At 34.5% G+C, this 19,045-nt stretch overlaps 1 protein-coding gene across 1 annotated transcript in view; it reads left to right on the forward strand.

Annotated features, from left to right (window-relative positions):
* Nucleotides 1-19,045, forward strand: part of LOC136030424 (angiopoietin-related protein 3-like) — a 65,529-nt gene that overhangs the window by 8,635 nt on the left and 37,849 nt on the right. The window contains exons 3-4 of the mRNA XM_065709393.1: nt 6,037-6,238; nt 10,432-10,867. Coding sequence (XP_065565465.1) covers nt 6,037-6,238; nt 10,432-10,867 — 638 coding nt within the window. The remainder of the gene's footprint in view (nt 1-6,036; nt 6,239-10,431; nt 10,868-19,045) is intronic.

Below are 19,045 nucleotides of genomic sequence, written 5' to 3' on the forward strand. Positions count from 1 at the left end.
GAAAAAAAATGCAAATTCCCACATTTTTATAGATAGGAGCTTAAAAACTCTGCAACAATGTTCTCTGACATGCTGAACTTGATTTTGTTATTTTCATCACGATCACTTTCTTTTTAGAGTGTTTCCTTGCCTTTTTGAAAACCAGGAAAAATTTCCCAGGCTTGTAGCTTTTGATGGATAATTTTAAACACAATAAGTCTTCTTCTTATTTTATTTTTTATTCTTTTTATTTACTAATTATTATCAAAAGTCTCTTTTATAGAGTTACTTACAGTTCATTACCATGAACTATTATTGTAGAAAGTGAGGAACGAAATTGGAGTTACACTCTCTTTAAAAAAAAAAAAAAAAAAGGAATTTTTAAATATTTCGCCAACTGAAAGGATTTATCTTGTACCAAAGACATATCTCTGCACTCTTAGCTTATTAGCTAAGTTTTGGCTAAAAACAGTTTTCTTTTGGTATGATATAGTGTATTCAAAACGTTGAACACCGTCGAAATGTAGTATTCTTTCAAAATGAGACAGTTCGTGGTAACGAATTGTAAGTAAGGAGCGACTTGGCTCAATAGTAACCGAAACTCTAAAAATAGATTTTAATATCAGTAAATACATCAAAAGGATTGGCATAGTATGCTAATTCTAAATATATAGAATTTATCAGGTTTAGTTTTACGCATTAAAAGCTACGAGCATGAGAAAATTTACCTGATTTTCAAAAAAGGGTGATTTCCCTAAAAGTTAAGGAATCTTAATGAAAATCACTCTGTCAGATTCAGCATGCTAGAGAACCCTATTGTAAAAGTTTAAAGCTCCTATCTACAAAAATGTGGAATTTTTCATTTTTTGCCCGAAGAAAGATCACGGTTGCGTGTTCGTTTTTTTCCCAGAGTTGATGATATCGAACTAATGGTCCTAGAAGATGGGGGAGGGTGCATTCGAACGAAAATTAAAAGTTCCAGTGCCAAAAAGCTCCAGTGACGAAAGAAAAAACCTCCAGTGACAAAAGAGATTGGAGGCAACTAGCCCCTCCCATGCCCCCTTTTTCCCTAAGTCATCCGATCAGAATTTTGACGTAGCTATTTTTTCAGCATAGTTAAAAAATCCAAAAACTATGGCTTTAGGGGTAGCATGACCCCCCACAACCCGTGGGGAAAGGCCTGTAAGTTATGAAATGTTCCCATTGTCTGAGTATAGTATTTGCTGTTGGGGAGTTTACAGATATTTTTCGGGGGAAGGATTTTGTGCTTGGGGTGGGTTTGCATGGGGAGATTTTCTCATGGTGAGGGAAATTTGCGGTGGGTGAGCTTTTCAGGGTAGATTTTATACTTGGAGGATTTGACAAAATTCCTCTACGAAATTCTTTTTATTTGTCTTCCTTTCCCTTTGCCAGCTCAATTTTGAATGTGAAGATCTTCCAGGGGATTTTCCAGGAGAAATTTTAATGCAGGAGAAATCAGTGTATTTGAATTTCCACGGAATGGGGGATTTCTGGAGTGCTTGAAAAAACGATTAGAACTTAGGGTCTTTTTAAAATGAAAGTATGCTAAGGAGAATTTTTTAGGCTAAATCTTCTGCAAGAAATTTTACGGAGGGGGATTTTCACCGAGGATGAAATTGTTCCGAGGAAAGTCTATGGTGGGAGGGTGGTATTTTACATGGCAGGAATTTTTCAAGGAGGAATTTACCGTGAGGTGAGGAATTTTATTCATGGAGGGTGAGCCAGATTTACAGATATCATTTAAAAAACGATCAGAAATTAAACGAAAAGAACAGGCATTTCCAACTAAAAGTAAGGAGTAACATTAATACTCAAAATCAACAGAAAGTCTTCTGTATATGAAGGGGCCACCCCCTTCCTCAATGCCTTGCTCTTTACGCTAAAGAAGACTATTTGTCCCAATTTTTAAAGAACGATTCCTGAAGCTCAACGGTTGTTTAATTAGAATAGGAAGCTTTTTTAAATGTACTAAAAACTTTAGCGTAAAGAGCAAAGTATTGAGGAGGCGGGCAACCCTTTCATGTACGGAATAATTTTTGTTCGTTTTGAGTTTTAATGATTCTCCTTACTTTCAGTTGAAAAATCTTCTTTTTCCATTTAATTCTAAATCAAGCGTCTGTTTTGAGTATGGTTAAACACTTGGCTCAATGATTAAGTCTGGCTAAACACAGTTACTTTTTATATGGTGTAGTTAACCCAAAATATATAATAGCACCCTCGACTTGTAGTATTCTTTCCAAATTGTAAAATAAATACCTGTATTTTGAATCGCTATACGAAGGATTGGCTAAACATAATTATTATATATATATATATATATATATATATATATATATATATATATATATATATATATATATATATATATATATATATATATATATATATATATATACAGACGTGGATGATCAAAAATATTGAACAACTTTGACTTGTAGTATTTTTTTCAAATTTATATATCAAATGTTTATTTTTTAAAGGGTTAAACACTTGGCTAAATGGCTAAGTTTGGCTAAAACAGTGTTTTTTTTTTCATTGTAATTTACCCAGAAGTTAAACACTCCTGATCTATAGTGCTCTTTCAAAATTATAAAATCGATGTTTGTATTATAATTGGCTAAAAGCAATTGCTTTTTTTTATATGGTATAGTTGATCCAAGATATTGAACACCCTCGACTTTTAGTATTGATTCAAAATTATAAATCAAACGTTTATTTGAGTATGGTTAAACACTTGGCTAAATGGCTAGGTTTGTCTAAATGCTGTTATTTTATTGAAATGATTAGCTTACCATAAATATGAAACACTGGATTTTTACAATTCTTTAAAGATTGTAAGGTACTTATGTATTATTGAGAACACACTCAATAAGTGAAGTTAGGTTCTTTCGGGCAATAATCTACAATTCAGGTACATTTTAGTGAAATATTTTATATATAGAGGTGGTTAGATTAGGTTAATTTAGGTATTTGATATAATGCACTCCACCTCCCCCCCCCTTATGTGCAAATATATAGCCCAAGCTTTTGATAAAGCTAATGAAATAAAACAAAATATGGATGAGAATATAATACTTTATTAGGAAAATTGTAAAATTACAAGCTAGAATTCACGCACTGTTTTGTTGTGGACAACAACCCCTTATCCTGGAAAAATACAATTGCCTCTTTTTCAGTCTTTGGCAAATCCCTAATCTTCATTTCAAAATCCATGTTCAGACACTATCTTCTATCGCTATACCTAGCAAACTAAATTGAGTTTTGTCTTTGTGGCTATGAAACCGGATTTTCTCAGCAAAATTCTTGAGTGTGTTCTGAATTGAATCAATAGAATAATGAACAACGAAAGAACCTAACTTCACTTATTTAGTGTGTTCTGAATAATACACAAGTACCGATTGTAAATCAAATGCTTGTTTTGTAGCTGTGTTCTCATGTTTGACAAGATTTCTTTCTCAGATGCTTTTATATAATGTATCAAAGCTTTCCCATATGTCAAAGCTAATTGTCTCAGATCTTTTATCACTTGGCACCCAAGAAAGTCATTTAATCATGCTAAAGTAATTAAAGTGACGTATTTCCACGCAGAAACCATTATAAGTGTTTATAGGCTTTTTGGGGAGGAAAATCATTGCATAAAAATACACTCTATTTGCAAAATATCATTGAAGACTTTCGATTCATCTAGATGAAGTTTGCTCTTTCAAAATTGTAAAAGTGCCATCTGAATTATAATTGGCGATAGATGCTGGAGATAGATACTGGAAGGGATTTTACTAAACTGGTTTTTGCAGATTTTTTTTGTTTTTGCAAAAAAATGTATTCCTGAAGGTATGTAGGCTTCACTAGTTATTTATTACTTTTTATTTGCTCTTTCCACTTTGATATGTCTTTTTGCTACATTTTATTATTTTTAGGTGTAAAAATGTTTCTTTATATTTTCACTAATGGTTGCTTTTTGTTTTATTTAGTTTCTTTATGGACAGCTTTATATGTCTTTGATTCTTTTGATGGAATTGTCTTTTGAATTCTCTTTCATTGTCTTTCATTTCAATTCATGTCATTCTCGTCTTTCATGTCTCATTCATGTCTTTGATTATTTGATTTCAATTGATTTCATTCAATTGAATTTCATTTCAATTTTCATTATTTTCAACAATTATTTCATTTCATTTCATTATTTCATTTCAATGATTATTTCATTTGAATTGAATTCTTTTTCAATGTCTTTGATTCATTTTGGATTGTTTTGATGTTTGCTTTCCACGGACAATTTCCACGCACACTCCGTGATTTTAGTATAATGCTTTGATCTCAAACTATTTATGACTATAAATAGTAAGTAAAATGGTGGAAAACAGCACCCTATTGGTGCATGACCTAAAGGGGGTACTAGAATTAAAAAATGAAGTTACATAAACCTTCTCCCTTTTTCTACGGATGTTGGTGAAACTGTCAATTTTACATAAAAAAATGAACACCTAAAAATCTAGGGGAAGGATTTTGAAAATTTAAAAAAGGGAATTTGCATCCCCTGAATTCTTAATTTTATGCTTAAACGGTTTTTTTTATTTTAATTAGAACATAAACTAAATAATATTGCTATTTAATTTTCTCCTCTATCTCCCCACATCCTATTTTAGTTGAGTTGAAATAAAAACACTGACTTTCAAAAACGTGGGTTGTAGGAGCGGCAAGTGCCCTCAAATGAGGAGAAAATATAGTTTTTATTGAAAAATGAATCAGATTTTCGCACAGATTGCCCCTCCCCCTTCCTTGACCTCTAGGTTTCAAATAACATGCTACTTAAGAAATATATATACTTCCAGCACAAGGATTTGGTGCTGATAGAGGAGGCTATCCCCTTGTTTATTTAAGAAATTGTTCGTTCAAATAAAATAAACATCTTAATTAGGATAAGATGAAAATTTAGCTTTCAAATAATGTTTTTTTAGGCGGCTAAGCACAACCAATCTAAGGATATGAAGGGGCAAATTGAAAATTTATGTTGCTTTCAAGTCTTTGTAGACAGGTGCTTTCTGTTTTTCAAATTGACTATTTATGAATAGGTGTGCTTTTAGAGAGTCTCATAGACTCTCCGAAATCGGATGTTTTTGACGTTTTTCGAAGCATAAATTATACTAAAATATCTACCAATAATAAAGACATTTCTTGAAAGGGGTTTTTGTAGGCTTTCTTGCAGTCCCAGTTCCTCGGAGATAAGTCTTAGTTCTTGCCCCACCCTTATCCAAGAGAAACAAAGTGGTGACTGCGCTTATAATCGTGTGACTGCGCTATATAATAATAATATTATAATCGGTGAACTGTCAGACATCTTTTCTCTGTTTTGTACTTCGCTTGATATTTATTTTCTTTATTCTCAGATTTCTTTCTTTAGCTGAAGAGATATATATATATATATATATATATATATATATATATATATATATATATATATATATATATATATATATATATATTTATATATATGTTGTTTTCCTTTGCTTTCTAACTATCTGGTGTTGCTGGTTATTTGGTTTGGAATGGAGGTTAATGGTGTGACTCTGTAAGCTCAGCCAGAGTCGACCCAGCTTTAAATGTTTACCTGGAGAAATCACAGGAAACACAGGAAGCTTTGGATGATTTGCGCCCAGCCACGCATTGCACTCCTGGTGCATTGCATCTGCGCAACGCAAACCTTTGGTCAGCATGCAAAAAAGTTTTTTTGTAAGTTCTATTTTTGAATTCATGAAGCTGATACTTCAAACTCATCTTTCTGTCGGCTAGTTATTTAATTGTATTTATATTTTATTTCATTTATATTCGAAGGTTCATTCGTCATATTTCATATGTTTCATTTACCTAATTTGCAAAACTATATAAAGCTTCACTTCCAATTCGTTTTTCGTTAGTTCTAAGGGAACCTAGGTTTAAAATTCGGTTTGTGTAATATTAAATGGATATGTCCTTACTGTTTAATTGTTGTTGTTTTACTGATTTAGGTTGCTTATTTTCCTATCTTTCGTTTCCTTTCAGAAAACTTGGAAAAATTCAATTCATTATATATAAACAAGCTAGAGAACAGAGTGGTTGCAGTGGCCAACTCCCTCGGCCATATTGACAGCAACATAAAGAACTTACAGGAACGCGCCCATGTATGGGACACATTTCAATTACACGTATCCGCCTGGAATGAACAAATTAAAGCTGTTGATAAGAAACTAGATCTATTGAACAGGTATGGCAAGATATCTTATGTGTATCAAATACTAGATTTAAAAGGTTACTCCTTAGATCCTGATCGTTTTTGGCAAAATTATTTTTCGTCAAGAATGTCATTATACAGTGAACTCTTGTAAACTTTGGAAGATACTTGTCTGTTAACGGAAGGTATTTGTCTTTTAAACTCACATTAAATAAAAAAAAAAACAAGTTTTTTTAGCTGAAAGTAAGGAGCGACATTAAAACTTAAAACGAACAGAAATTACTTCGTATATGAAAGGGGTTGCTTCCTCATCAACGCCTTGCTCTTTACGCTAAAGTTTGATTCTTTCTCGCAACTCTACTTTTTAAAACAATAAAAAACTTAAAAATTGATAAATAAGTTGATAAAAAAAAGTTGAAAAAACTTTTCATATTTATTTTTTTTTAATAATGCTAGAAAATCCTGCGCTCCCTTCATGAAACTTTTCTTCCCCCGTGACAAATTCCTCGATAGAGAGTTCCCCCAACATATCCCCCTCTTGTCAACCCTCCCCCAACCAAAAAATCCCAATGAAAACGCCTGTACACTTCCCAATAAGCACTACTATATGTAAGCACTGGTCAAAGTTTGTAACTTGCAGCCCCTCCCACGGGGACTGTGGGGAAGTAAGTCGTCCCCAAAGACATAGTTATAAGGTTTTTCGACTACGCTGAATAAAATGGCTATCTCAGAATTTCGATCCGTTAACTTTTGGAAAATAATTAGCGTGGGAGGGGGCCTAGGTGCCCTCCAATGTTTGGATCACTTAAAAAGGGCACTAGAATTTTTCATTTCCGTTAGAATGAGCCCTCTCGTAAGATTCTAAGACCACTGGGTCGATACGATCACCCCTGGGAAAAAAAACAAAAAAAACAAACAAACAAATAAACACGCATCCGTGATATGCCTTTTGGCAAAAAAAACAAAATTCCACATTTTTGTAGATAGGAGGTTGAAACTTCTACAATAGGGTTCTCTGATATGCTGAATCGGATGGTATGATTTTCGTTAAGATGCTATGACTTTTAGGGGGTGTTTCCCCCTATTTTCTAAAATAAGGCAAATTTTCTCTGGCTCGTAACTTTTGATGGGTAAGACTAAACTTGATGAAACTTATATATTTAAAATCAGCAGTAAAATGCGATTCTTTTGATCTAGCTATTGGTATCAAAATTCTATTTTTTAGATTTTTGGTTACTATTGAGCCCGGTTTGATAGTGAAGTTCGATTAATCCTAACGAAATAATTTCAATCGCGAATGATGCAAGCGTGACACAAGAAACTGGTCAAGCAACTTCTTTATACCACACAATTAGCTTTGGTTTGGTTGCAAAATAAATTGTAGCTATATTTTATTTAAGTATTTAGTTTGTATTTTGGTTTGGTTTGGTTTATGCAAACAAATTTGGACTATATATTTGCATATTAGGGGGGAAGGGGGGGGGGGGGGGTAAAGCATAGCATATATTAAATACAGCAATGGTTAGTTTACGTAATTAATATATGCTATGCTTAACCCCCGACCCCCTAATGTGCAAATATATAGCCCAAATTTGGTTCTACACTATTATATATTCATCATATTTTGTTTCATTTCATTAGCATTAATCGAACTTCACTTCCAGAGTGTCTGTTATATAACCGATAAGTACCAAACAAAATTATGGAAACTACGAAAAAGAACTGTGGAAAGCAGGTCGTCCAGAAAGCCTTATATTAAATACTTAAATACCTAATCTAACCCTAACCGCTGTTGGAGTTCCTCAATTAGGGCGAAGCGTCCAAGTTATCAAATCTGCTAATATGGTTGCTAAAGAGTTTTGCTGATGCGGTTCTAAGGAAAACGAGGTAAAATTCTAGTTAATTGACTTCTTGCTATCTCAGAAAGGGTTTAGGTTAGGAAAATGAAATTTTTAGAGATGAATCTACAGACTAAAGGAAGGTATTTTGAAGCAACTACCTCCACTCCTTCTACCTCTAGTGGGCCCTGACCTTTGACGACCTTTAAAAATATGTCTGTTATAAAAGTGAAACCTAGCTAAATAGATCTTCTGCTTAATTGAAGTACAATAAAATTGTTTTTGACTTCATAACTTTGCTCAATTCCATTTTATAAGGTTTTAAAGATATGCAAATGCATTTCCTAAATTTGAAAATAAACATTGATATGGCCCAAAATTCTACTCAAATAACAGGAATGGCATTTTCAGAACTAAAGGCAGAGAAAAAGCAACTAGTAACCGAAAATGAAGATAAAATGTTGTTTTGTCAAGACTTCAATGGGTATAGACCTGTCATGCAGGCAAATTTCAGGGCACTCTAGAGGGAGAAAGAGTGGAGATGGGTACTTTAAAATACCTTCCCGGGACATACTTTAGCCTGAAGACCCATCCCTGAAAGTTTCATTTTCCTAACTTAAACCCTTTCCGAGATAGCAAGAAGTCAATTAACTAGAATTTTACCGAAAACGATTATAACCAGTGGTTTATTTTAGCGGAGGGTTTTAAAATTATCTTTATTCAGGTGTCACGCCCAGGTTTTGACCTCGAGCCTTTCTGTATCCTTTTTCTTAGTGCTGGACCTGGGAACAAGGAAATTAATGTCAGGAATTCTTACAAAACAGTGCAGGACATCAATTGTGTCACAAGTCAAGCATTCTTTGCCAAGGGAGTGTCAGCAAACCCATTCTGACCAAGGACGTAATAAAAAAATCTAAAGAAACGCTTAAGTTTTTAACAGAACGCTCCACAAATCAATTTGCTTGGCATTAAGTCGATCCTTAGGTTTCATCATTTTTAGCATTTGGCCGCATTAGGGTAGACAGTTCAATAAAGAAAAACATGGTTTTTTAAATGAAAGGAAAAGTATAAAACTGATAGAAATTATCCTGTATAAGTGAAGAGAGGCTTCCAAGCCTCAAAATCCCCCTACTCATTACGCAAAATTGTATCTTTTACTTAAATTAGATTTTACGCAATATCTATGATATGTTGAAACGTTTAGGAATGCAGTAGCCACTCTCATTTTCGACTTTTCTTTTGTATTGAACTTCAACCATTTTTTTTCATTTGGAAGAAAAGATTTTTCTTTTAATTTCTGTTGGTTTTTAACGTTGTATGCAGGGTGAGGCTATTTTTAATATTCCCATACAACCCTGGCCCTTGACGCAACTCCGCATTCCTTTTTCTCCTTTGGAAAGGCAAGAAAATGAAAGTCCAAAAAACGCACAATTTTAGGCTGCGAGGAGTCCTCGCAGCCTCCAATTTTAGGAGAACATTTTCCCCCTCTAATATGTGGAACTATGAATGTATTTTTGGTTTCAGATTTCCCACTTGATTTATTCCAATTGCTTCCCCCTTCCCGCCCGATAAAACTTTTTCTGGAAAAAAAAACTATGTTTTCGATCACAACTTTCCAGGAGGTTCTCTCAAATTTGAATGCATATTTGATGCTAATTTAACCCTTGATTGATTTAAAGTCTCCCCCCCTTCTTTTTTAGAAAAATTTTCTCGTTTGATTGCTTGCTGTTAAAGACTGTAATTGTTTGTTAAAATTTTTGGGCAGATCTTACATTATTCTTCATAACAGTGTATTACCACCAGAGGTGGGATTTTGCCAAAAAATAGGGGGTGAATCAGACACAGAAAGGGACTTATCTCGGTATCGTACTTTTGATTAAAGATACCAAAGCTGCTTGAAGCGTTTAATTTTAATGGAAAGGTAAATGGAAAGTTTAAAACACATATAGGTTTACTTGTTTACAACACAGGGCTCAACATCATAATTGCTGCAGTAGGTACAACCTAATAAAAATCGAACTACAGCCCATAGTAACCAAACCGTCAAAAATGTTTTTGTGAAAAACACTCCTATGAGAAAGAATTTTCATTTGAAGGTAATTCAGGAACGAGAGCTATTATATAAGATTTTGCTAACAGTTAAGGTTTTTACGAAAGCACATTTTCGAGAGTTTTGAAAAAGAACTTGAATCTCCTTGAAATTGTGACAGGCATAAATGCACCAGGGGAATCACCGTTCACCATAGTTGAAGACCCTGAACAGGAAGTTTTGAGCCCCATCTTGAAAAACAAGGAAAATCGCTATTCTGCATACGTAGCAGTGATCTGTCTCTTTTTTTTCGAGTTTTGCGTTAATTACGTACTTTACGTTATTTACCTATATTACAGGGGATACGACAAATGGGAGGCAATGAGTGACAAAGTTAGTCAGCTTCCTGGGACAGAAGTCACCTTAAATAAAATTTTGAATAGACTCGATGAAGTCGATAGAAAGTTCATAGACATTCAAAGAAGACTGAATAGTACAAATCGTTCTGAAGTGCCTCCCCTGCTTCCCGAGTTCGCTAGCAGAGGCGTTTTGAGCACTTTAAAGGAAATAGAAGTGAAAGTTACTAGAGTTGTGGATAGTAATAAGCAGTGTGGACATGTCAGTGATGGAAACATGATGCGGGAGATATTAACAGTTGTAAATGATATGGCTGGCAAAGTGGATTTTCTTGTTGATAAAGTGCCAGTGAAAAGAAACGCAAGGGATGAGTATATGGATGTTGATTCATTAGATGAAGATTATCCAGAACAGGGATCATATGATGAAGATCTCAAGGTGAGCTTAAAGTGCCTAGGACAGATAAAATCAAATCCGTGTGTTTACGTCGGTTAAAAGGAAACTTAATCAACCATATATATCTTAAAATATTGGAAAAACCTAGTGTATAATTTTTAAGAAAAAAGATCTTCATACGAATATATGCAGCTATTGATAGTAGCAGGTGCCAAGTTAGAAAAAAAATATGAAAAGTCAGTAAAATATAAGCTAACAAACATATGGCACTAACCAGCTTAAAAAACTGGAACTTTCCTTTGAAGGTGTAGGTGTGTTTGGAATTTTACAAATTGGTAATGTTTAAATTTTTACGGGTGAAAAGCATTGTCAAAATAGCTATTTAGTTCTGCGTATTTATTTTTGCGGTTCAACACGACAAAACTAATGAAAATATGATACTGCTCTAAAATTTCATAATTTTGAAGTAACCAAAAGGAAAATCTTCAAGAATTGCATTTTTCAAGAATTAATGACCTAAGATAAATTGTGAAGGGACGGGGGTGCTTTTAATGTATTGTCCCTGGCACTTTAATTTTTTATGCTGTTAATGGATCTTCTTCATCAATTCTCCTGGGGATTTTTATTAGAGTTGTACTAAGCCAGCAGCCCCCACCCCCGAGCTGAACTATGCATGCTGATTGTGATTTGAAAAAGATCTTCTGATAAAACAACTAGGTTTAAAACGTACAGGCTTTTTTTTAGAAATATGCAAAATAGAGGTGAGGGATAAAGTCACAGACAATAGGTGTACAACACAAATGTCCAACTGAGGAATATTCTAGTAATTAATATGTTTGGTGTTTCTGCTCGTCTGTCTTCACTTTCTTCCAAAAATGTTTCATGATTGTTTCTTGTTAAAAGTAATCGTATTCAGAAGAATTGATCTTTACCAAACTTATGACATAATCATACGCTTTCTTGTGATTACGTACCAGTTTTAAGCTCATAATCGTTTGACAAAATAATTTTTGGTGAACATGAAGTGATCGCTTGAATAAATTGATCGCCCAGTAAAAAGGGTAATTATGTCTGTAAACATACATTAGTATCATTACGAATAGCTTCAAGTTACGCCTAATCCAGAGCTATCACGGTGTCATCCAGTTCCTTCAAAAATCTTGAACGGGGTTGCAACCGCGGAAACGGGTTGACAGTGTTTCCACTATGGGGATTTCCCCCCTGAAATTGGGATTTTTTTAAGTCTCTAAGGGGCGAGAGTTGTTTTTAGGGATTTGGGGATTTTCTAGGGATTTTTCCTCTCCCATGGACTTTTAGGGAAATTTTTGGGAGTTTTCCTTTAATTTGTTCATCATCATCATCTTCTTGATCAGAGAAGCAGGATAATTCGATTTAGGATCTGTTTCTTTGCGAATTAAACTTGGAATCACAGAGAAGAACTTCTTCAGTTGCTTAAAAATTTTAACACCACACAGATTTTGAGATGTACAGGAGTCCTAAGTAACAAACTAGCAACAAAGAACTGTTTGAAACAGTTCCATGCTGATGTGGGCTTCAAACAATAATTTCAGCTTGGACTGTTCTCGATTAATGAAGTCATAGGTTTGTCATTTTTGGGTTGTGTTTTCATAAGATTATTGGGTAGATAGCATGTCATGTTTTTACAGGTCAGATAAATAAAGTTATAACATATTTTAATAGTTTTATAGGATACATAGTTGTTCTTACTGTAGTAAATTTTTTTGACAAGCATTGCATGTACGATTCTTTTTCTCCACAGTACTTGTATGATGTTTATGATTTTTGTGTAAAATCAAAAAAACTTGAACTCAAACTTGTAGCCAGCTTTATAAGTACTGACGTGAATAATAGAGTAGGCTATAACTATTCGAACATCTCTCTTACCGTTTCATTACCCTAGTTTTTAACAGACAAACAAACTGACAGCCATTTTTTTAAAACAATGGCACATGTAGGAATAAATGGATTGTGTGTTTTTGGCAAGCCTACGTACCCAGGGGAAAATCATGAACCTTCATACTTTAATTGGTAAATTTTTTTCTCATTTTTTTGACTTACAAATAAAGTGAACATACCACTCGATGTATTTTTTATGTTCTTTACAAATATAACAATCAGTTCTGTCACAAATTCAAATTTAAGCACAATTTAAGCTCTTGAAACCAAAATATTTCTAGTTTTGGGGTATAAACAAAGCTTAAAACATTGGTCTCAGGATTGAACTTCCTGCAGAAGGACTATGTGGAATCAACTAGTGCTTTAAAAATCGATGTGAACAATCGGAAGTTTTAACTTCCCCTTGAAAGCGTTTACTTGGGTCCGAACGGACAAGATTCCCTCTGTACGTCAAGGTCAGATACCGCCGTCCCCCCTGATTCAATCGAAGTAGTTCTCAAAGCTGCACAGGCGTTCCATATCAAAGCAGTAGGCCAGATACAGAAAAGGTTCCATTTCGAAGACGACATTTACAAATATGCTGAAATGGTTGACCCAGTGTCAGCCCAATCACTTCAGCCTGCCTCTCTGCTACCTTTTGTTAGGAAGTATGGACAGATCCTATGGGACGGAACCAAAACCGAGCAGGAGTGGAGGAGGCAGAGCCTCATCGATATTTAAAACGGTGGTTGGTATTGGTGAAAAAAAAATGCTGCCGGAACAGAATTTGTATCCTAACCTAAAACCGGCAGTATTATTTATTTCCATTGTTCCATTTTCAAATGTCAATGTCGAGAGATTTTTCAGTGCTGTAAAAGTAGTAAAAACTGACCGTCAGAATAAATTGAAAACATAAACTTTGGGGGGGATTCTAAAAACAAAATATGGAATGAAAAAGGCTCAAAAAAGTGTGGAATGTGAAGATGATTAGTTACATCACCACATGAGAATGGTGAAAGCTTCAGCCACCATACAAAAAATGTTGAAGACACATCAGGGGAAGATAAGGTCTGATTACGTTGTACAAATTACGATTGAATAGTATTAAACATCTTGTACTGAAATCTACATTACAGTATTACATTTTCTTTTCTATTTGCTTGATATTATTTGAAGTATATTTGAAGCTATTTCTATTTAGCTGATGATTAAAAAGCACTTTAAACGGCATGACAAGATATTCTATTATGGTAGTGATAGCTAGACTTCAATCTAAGAAGCCAAAATATGTTACCTTTCAATGGTACAGGTAAAATGAGATAAGGAGAAGCGGTTCAGGGATTAATTAGAAAATGGGAGATTTTTAGGGATTTTGGAACTGAATATGGGGATTCTAGGGATTCTTTAGCTCTTTATTAGGGATTTAAAAAATGAGAAAGTGGAAACACTGCGGGTTGATTTCTTTAGTATATCTTCATCTTTACGGTACTATAAGGCTCATTTGTTCAGTTTTACTGTTACTTTCACTTGATATGGGAAAATGAACTCCAACTTTGCCCAACTTCCCCATAGGATCTTAGCGAAATTGCGTCACTACACAAGAATTTCACCTTTTTGACTTTACAGTAATTTTTCAAAGTAAATAACTTAATTAATCAGAGTTGGAGCTGAGAAAACCTTCTTTTTAAGTATTTATTTCCTCTTTAATAAGTTATGCTTGGATGATGATATTTTTTAGCTTAACTCTTATACTTTTACCAAACAAAAGATTGAAATAAGTGAACAATACTATATATGTAGCCCCTTATTTGTATTAAATAAAAAAACAAGTTTTTTTAACTGAAAGTAAGGAGTGACATTAAAACTTAAAACGAATAGAAATTACTCCGTATATGAAAGGGGCTGTTCCCTCCTCAACGCCCCGCTCTTTACGCTAAAGTTTGACTCTTTCTCTCAAATCTACTTTTTAAAACAGTGAAAAACTTTAACGTAAAGAGCGGGGCGTTGAGGAGGGAACAGCCCCTTTCATATACAAAGTAATTTCTGTTCGTTTTAAGTCTTAATGTCGCTCCTTATTATCAGCTAAAAAACTTGTTTTTTATTTAATTTCTGAACGTTTTTAAATTAATGCATGTTTTGATTTTGGGTCTCCGTACATGAATACCTAGAACGAAATTTGCATATTTTTTATGGCTAAATGGCTTTTTCTTAGTTTTGGTCGGACGATTTTTTAGAAAAAAGGAGTGGGGGATGAGGCTTAGTTGCCCTTCAGTCTTTTGGTTACTTAAAAAGGCAACTAGAACTTTTAATTTCTTACGAAAGTTTTTATTAATAAAAAATATACGTAACTTCCGAATTAACTTTCGTAACGAACTTCTATATTCGTATGTTTTGTTACGTATATGAGGGGGTTTGCCCCCTCTTTAATACCTTGCTCTTTACACAAAAGCTTAAATTGTGTCCCAATCCTTTAAGAATGTCTCCTGAATCACAAAGGCCGTAGAAGAAATAGTTGAAATTATTAAAAATACTTTTGCGCAAAGAGCAGGTATTTAGGAGGAGATGAACCCCTCATATGCGTAATAATTTCCGTTTGTTTTGTTTTAATGCTACTCCTTACTTTTAGTTGAAAAAACTTTTTCGTATTTATCTTTTCATTGTTTTTGTTTTAAATAATATTAGAAAATCCTGCGCCCCCTTCATAGAAATTCACTCCTCCCATGACAAATTCCTCCATGGAAAGATCCTTCCATTTAATCCCCTCCCCTCAACCCCCTCCTTATTCAAGAAAAAAATCTTCCGAAAACCTCTGTACACTTCCGAATAACCATTACTATATACAATCACTGATCAAAGTTTGTAACTTGTAGCCCCTTCCCCGGGGACTTTGAGGGAGTAAGTCATCCCCAAAGACATAGTTATTTGGTCTTTCGACTATTTTGAACAAAATGGCTTTCTCAGAAATTTGACCCGTTGACTTTGGGAAAAATATTAGCGTGGGAGGGGTTTTTAGGTGTCCTCCAATATTTTTGGTCACTTAAAAGGGCACTAGAACTTTTATTTTACGTTAGAATGAGTCCTCTCGTAACATTCTAGGACCACTGGATTGATACGGTCAACCCTGGAAAAAAAATAATACAAACAAATAAACACGCACCCTTGATCGGTCTTCTGGAAAAAAAAATACGAAATTCCACATTTTTGTAGATAGGAGCTTGAAAATTCTACAGTAGGGTTTTCTGATACGCTGAATGCGGAGGTGTGATCTTTGTGAAGATTCTATGATATTTATGGGGTGTTTTCCCCTATTTTCCAAAATAAGGCAAATTTTCTCAGGCTCTTAACTTTTGATAAGTAAGACTAAATTTGATGCAACTTATGTATTTTAAATCAACATAAAAATTCGATTCTTTTGATGTATCTATTAGTATCAAAATCCCATTTTTTAAAGTTTTGTTTACTATTGAGCCGGATCGCTCCTTACTACAGTTCGTTACCACGAACTGTTTGATATAGTTTATTTGAAATTTTCCAGAAGTCTTCTGCTATTGGCTAAACTTTGCTTACTTACTTGAGAAGGTTAAACAAAGTTCTACTTGCAGCAACAAAATCATGCAGAGGAAATGGTTTATTATATTTGTGGACATATTTATTAACGAAAAATCTATCTATTTCAATGATAAATTCAACCCATTCTGATCTTCTCTATATCAAACTAGTTGGCACAATTTGGCTATCGTGATTAAAAAAGATATTGTGTTGCATTTTATGTAAAAATTAAATTCATGGCCCACTTGCTTTTAGTGTGTTCGCTCTATCTGTTATTTCAGTTTATTTCGCTCCATCTTATTTATCTCTCAAAACATTTAGAATTTATATTTTTTCTTCAATATCATTCCTAAATCTGTCATATCTTCTTCTTCCACTCCGGTAAAACAGTTTGGAAATGGAGCTTTTAATAAGAAAACCATTGTTGCCGCAGATATTTCAGAAAAATTTCCTTTGCAATCATCCCGTCCCTATTGAGCGTAATCTATGGGTTAACGACACTTCCTCTCTACAGAAGTCCTTTTCTTGGGCTAGGGACAGCTGGGATTGAACCCCAGTTTTTGTGTAGGCCTGTGTTGGTGCAGAAAGATTCATCTCTGTTTGATTAAATAAAAAAAAAAATTGGTTCAACTTAACATTAAAACTTAAAACGAACAGAAATTATTACGTATGTGAAGGGGGTTGCCTTCTCCTCAACACCTTGCTCTTTATGGTAATGTTATTAGTACTCTTAAAAAGTTTTTATTGTTCTAATTAAAGGATCTTTGTGTTTCGGGAGTCTTTCTTAAAGAAGTGGGACAAAATTCAAACTTTAGTGTAAAGAGCCCGGTGTTGAGGAGGAGGCCCCCCGCTTCATATACGTAATAAATTCTATTCGTCTCATATTTTAACGCTGCTCCTTACTTTGAGTCGAACAACTTGTTTTTTTTCATCGTTTTTAAATAATTCCAAGAAATTTGGCCCCACCTCCACAGAGAAATACTCTCCCCAAGAATATATCCTCTAGAAAATCCAATTCCTGTGAAAATTTACCCAGGACACTTACCCTTAACAACTCCACGTGTAAAATTGAGACGGAAAAGAGAAAGCAAGAAATATAAACATAATTTTGTATTGGAATTCTGACAAATTCCCCCAGTGTATAGTTTCCTCTGACAAGTTCACCCCCTGGAAACTTCCCTCCGCATGGAAAGTTCCCCCGTGAAAAACCCCAGCAGAAAATTCATCTTCCTACCCTAAAATGTATGAGCCCTCTCATGATATTCTAGGACCATTGGGTTGATACGATCATCCCTGAAAAAAAAACCGCATCTGTGATCTTTCTTCTGGCAAAAATATACAAAATTCCACATTTTTGCAGATAGAGGCTTGAAACCTCTGTTGTAGGGTTCTCTTGTACGCTGAATCTGATGGTGTAATTTTAATAAAGATTCTGTAACTTTTAGGGTGTGTTTTCCCATTTTCCGAAAATGAGAAAAATTTAGTTAAGGCAATATATAAGTTTAATGAAACTTATACATTTGAAATCACCATAAAAATCCGATTGCTTTAATATATCAAAATTTCCTTTTTTTAGAGTTTTGGTTACTATTGAGCCGGGTGGTTCCATATTTATAGTTCGTTACCACGAACTGTTTGGTAATATGGGGCCTGGAATTCGATCTCAGTTGAAATCACCACAAGGCCTAAAATTTGATTCTAGTGATGAGATTCGTAAAGAAAAACTTTGTATTTTTAATTATCTGAACAGGAACTGCTCAATCCATTGCGCCACCACAGGATTCCTCACTGAGAGCTAAAAAACTCAAAGTATATTTCAAATGTATTTGCTCTTCTGTTATATCTGGGTCATGTAACATACTGCCTTTTACTACTATATTGTACTATCTGATACTACAACTACTACCAACAACTCACTGCTGCACCCAGCCGCGTGAGGCCAACACAGCTAAGCACGCTTCTCCTCCGTCTCAACCTCCCAAGAAGTTCCGATTTCCTTTAAACCTTTCTTTACGACATCTTCCACTACATTCAGGGACGACCTAATTTCCGTTTGGCCCTAGATGGTTCGTTGGCGAGGATGATCTTTGGCAATCTATCATTCTATTGTCCATCCAATCTGTCATCCTCCTAGTTGATAGTGGTTCTGTAATAGGAAAAATGGGGCACATTATCAGTGTTACCCAAGCTAGTCATGCTCTTCTAACTACTAGTTGGCTACTGACTACTACTGGTTACTAGTTATACTCATCCTACTTGTTGATAGTGGTTCTATAATAGGTAAAATGGAACTATTATCAGTGTTACCCAAGCTAATCCAACTCTTCTAGCTACTAGTTTTCTACTGGCTACTACTGGCTACTAGTCATACTCATCATACTAATTGATAGTGGTTCTATAATAGGAACAATTGGACATCTATCAGTGTTACCCAAGCTAGTCATACTTTTCTGGCTTCTAGTTGGCTGCTAGATGGCTACTTGCTACTACTGGTTACTACTCTTACTCATCCTACTAGTTTATAGTGGTTCTATAATAGCAAAAATGGGACCTCTATCGATGTTACCCAAGCTAATCATACTCTTACTCGCTACTAGTTGGCTGCTAGTTGGCTACTGGCTGCTACTGGTTACTAGTCATACTCATCCTACTAGTTGATAGTGGTTCTATAATAGGAAAAATGGGACATACAATCAGTTTTACCTCCCAAGCTGGCCATACTCTTATTGCTACTAGTTGGCTACTGGCTACTACTGGTTACTAGTCATACTCATC

The sequence above is a fragment of the Artemia franciscana genome, chromosome 8 (assembly GCF_032884065.1).
Source record: "Artemia franciscana chromosome 8, ASM3288406v1, whole genome shotgun sequence".
Classification (NCBI taxonomy): domain Eukaryota; kingdom Metazoa; phylum Arthropoda; class Branchiopoda; order Anostraca; family Artemiidae; genus Artemia; species Artemia franciscana.